The 2,947-nt window shown below is 43.5% G+C and overlaps 1 protein-coding gene across 1 annotated transcript in view; it reads right to left on the bottom strand.

Moving 5' to 3' along the window:
- Positions 1–653: 653 nt before the first annotated feature.
- mrpl9 (mitochondrial ribosomal protein L9) overlaps positions 654–2,947 on the bottom strand; it is an 11,598-nt gene continuing 9,304 nt past the window's right edge. The window contains exons 5-7 of the mRNA XM_017687351.2: positions 1,695–1,796; positions 1,358–1,441; positions 654–861 (exon numbers count right to left, since the gene is read on the bottom strand). Coding sequence (XP_017542840.2) covers positions 754–861; positions 1,358–1,441; positions 1,695–1,796 — 294 coding nt within the window. The 3' untranslated portion in view covers positions 654–753. The remainder of the gene's footprint in view (positions 862–1,357; positions 1,442–1,694; positions 1,797–2,947) is intronic.

Genomic DNA, 2,947 nt, shown 5'->3' with positions numbered 1-2,947 from the left:
GTCCGACTCCTGTAGACCTGGAGTTTCCCCATTATCCGATTACTGTCCGACTCCTGTAGACCTGGAGTTTCCCCATTATCCGATTACTGTCCGACTCCTGTAGACCTGGAGTTTCCCCATTATCCGATTACTGTCCGACTCCTGTAGACCTGGAGTTTCTCCATTATCCGATTACTGTCCGACTCCTGTAGACCTGGAGTTTCCCCATTATCCGATTACTGTCTGACTCCTGTAGACCAGGAGTTTCCCCATTATCCGATTACTGTCTGACTCCTGTAGACCCGGAGTTTCCCCCATTATCTGTTTACTGTCTGACTCCTGTAGACCTGGAGTTTCCCCATTATCTGATTACTGTCTCACTCATGTAGACCTGGAGTTTCCCCATTATCTGATTACTGTCTGACTCCTGTAGACCTGGAGTTTCCCCATTATCTGATTACTGTCCGACTCCTGTAGACCTGGAGTTTCCCCATTATCTGATTACTCAAGCGGATGTAAACATGTTGATTGGATTACTGAAGAAATCAGATTTTCTGCTGTTTGATTATTGACTGCATGTAAACTCAGATATTATACTCAAGCATTACAGCAAAACAGTAACTCTCTGTTTCTAAAGGTTAACGATGCTGAAGAAAGACCTGACCACGAGAGGATGAGGGGGATAAAGTCCATTTAATGTTATTCCAAAAGTATAAACAGCTGTGTAGTCCCATCCTGTATTTGTTGAGGAGGTGATTAATCTAAACTGGATCATTATTCTGGATCGGGTTGCTGTTCCTCCTGCTTGAGCCGCTTCCTCTGCCTCGGCTCCACGAACGGCACCACAGACATCGGAACTCGCACTGTGTCCACTCCATTTACCTGGAACACACATGGTCATCTTCATAACAACAGAGTCAATGATGTTTTCTCTTATACACCGTTTAACACACATAATCCAGTGTAGGACAGATTTATACTGGATACAGATTTAATACTCTACACCATTTTCAAAACTTCACAATTAACTGGTTAAGATGTAAACAGAACTGTTCACAGTGGTGGTGATGGGAACCAGACGTCCCTCTAAAAGCTCCTCACAGAAAGTTCCTACATGTACTGGTTCTGAATTCACTGCCTGATGACTGAGCCGCTGTTTTATGAGAGTTTAGAGAACTTCAAATCCATTCATGGTGGAGGGAGACATGCAGGGCGCTGTGCGGCAAAATAGTCCCCACAGCAAGAGCTGAGACTGTTCATGTTTATAATATGTGGGGATCATGTCGAACGCAAGAGCCTTTAAAGGCAAAATGAAGAATATGTGCAGAAATGGAGAAAAAGCCCTCAGAGCTCAGAGGGTTAACAGCGGTCAGCTCACCGTGACTTCACACCAGTAATCTCCCAGTCCTGTGATCGGCTCCTCCGGCAGCGTCAAAGCCTGAGTTGGCACAACCAGGCCGAGCTTCAAGTAAACAGATTAAAAAAAAACAAAAAAACACTGCAATTACACACAGTATAATGGAATAATCACTTTATCACATTAATGGTCATTATGATCAGATACTGCTGTCTAGTACATCATTTACTGTACTGTTACTCACAATTACGTCCTAATGATACTCCGTACTGTTCACGTCTGTTCTGTATTTAATAGAACACTGTATAAAACGCTACAGATCATATTTATAGCGCCTGCGTTTAACATTAAGTCTTACTGATCGTAGAAAGTGCCGGCAAACAACTTCTTTGGTCAGCTGGTACGGGACGGAGGTGGGCATTCCGACTTCAAGCTGGGCTTTCTTCAAGAACTCAACAGTCTACAAACGCACATGGGAGAGAAGTGAACTCATCGGCCTCTTGGCTCATTTTTAAAAGTAAAGCTTTTAATGACTTCCACTAGAAAAGTTCTTAAAGGGCCAATTTCACTGAAAACCACATTTCTATTACTTTTTTTCTCATTAAAAAAGTATAATGCCGTATTAAAGCATCGCCAAACTTTCAAATCCAGCCCATACGGCTCATTTACAGAACCCAAACGGCAAGATTTTAAATTCACTGTTTATGTGATGTCATACATCCAGCTATACGGCATACAGCAGTTTAGCCCCGCCCATCCATGCTGAAGTTATAAGGAGTGTTTCAGCCTGGACTGCTTTTTCAATGGGGCACAATGCCGGGCAGCCACAGCACGTTTACCTGTACCAATACAGACGCAAGCATCGCAGTAACTTGTTTTATACATTATATTATATATAAGTTTAAGCTTAATACGCCAGCTCTGACCGCGTAAACTCTTTGCTAAAAGAGCAATAATAAAAACAGCCAGTGTGAAAGGAGCTCAGGAGGCGTACGTACGAGATGCATACATGTGTGTTAATGCACAGATATAAACGTCTGTGTGTCGGTTAAGTAGATAAACTTAAGCAATAGAACCGTGATATTATAGTGATAATGCACTCCTCGAGTGTTCTACTGCTTTAATACAGCAGTTAAATAAATACAGTAAGAAATGAATAAACTGGCCGTGAACGCGGCGTTTAATATGTTTTAATGTTCAGCTCCTTCCTCCTAATTAGAGCTCCTTAACGAGCAGCTCGTTGCTACGTCAGAGTAACGAGCTCCGCCCACTCGCTGCTCAGCCGGCAGTTCGTTCTCCAGCTCCTTACACTAAATTCCCAAACTGTCGTCTCCACTGAGCAGCTTTTCAGTCGGCAGCTGAGACAGAAGAACAGCTGAACAACCTGGAATCAGCCAGAAATGAACCCAACACCATTCGCCAGACGCGTCTGATCTTCAGAGCCGGACCAAATCAGACTGAGCCGTAAAACTGAGCCAATATCAGGTTCAGCTCAGTTTGGTCAGTTTCTCCAGATCAGTATTAATGTTGTTTTGTTCCAGCCGGTCTGTAAAGCTTCTTACAGCCCGTTTAGTTTGGCGAATGGTGTTGGGTTCATTTCTGGCGGATTCC

The sequence above is a fragment of the Pygocentrus nattereri genome, chromosome 27 (genome assembly GCF_015220715.1).
Source record: "Pygocentrus nattereri isolate fPygNat1 chromosome 27, fPygNat1.pri, whole genome shotgun sequence".
NCBI lineage: Eukaryota > Metazoa > Chordata > Actinopteri > Characiformes > Serrasalmidae > Pygocentrus > Pygocentrus nattereri.
The sequence above is the reverse complement of the archived record's forward strand: the minus strand, read 5'-3'. Positions and strand labels throughout refer to the sequence as shown.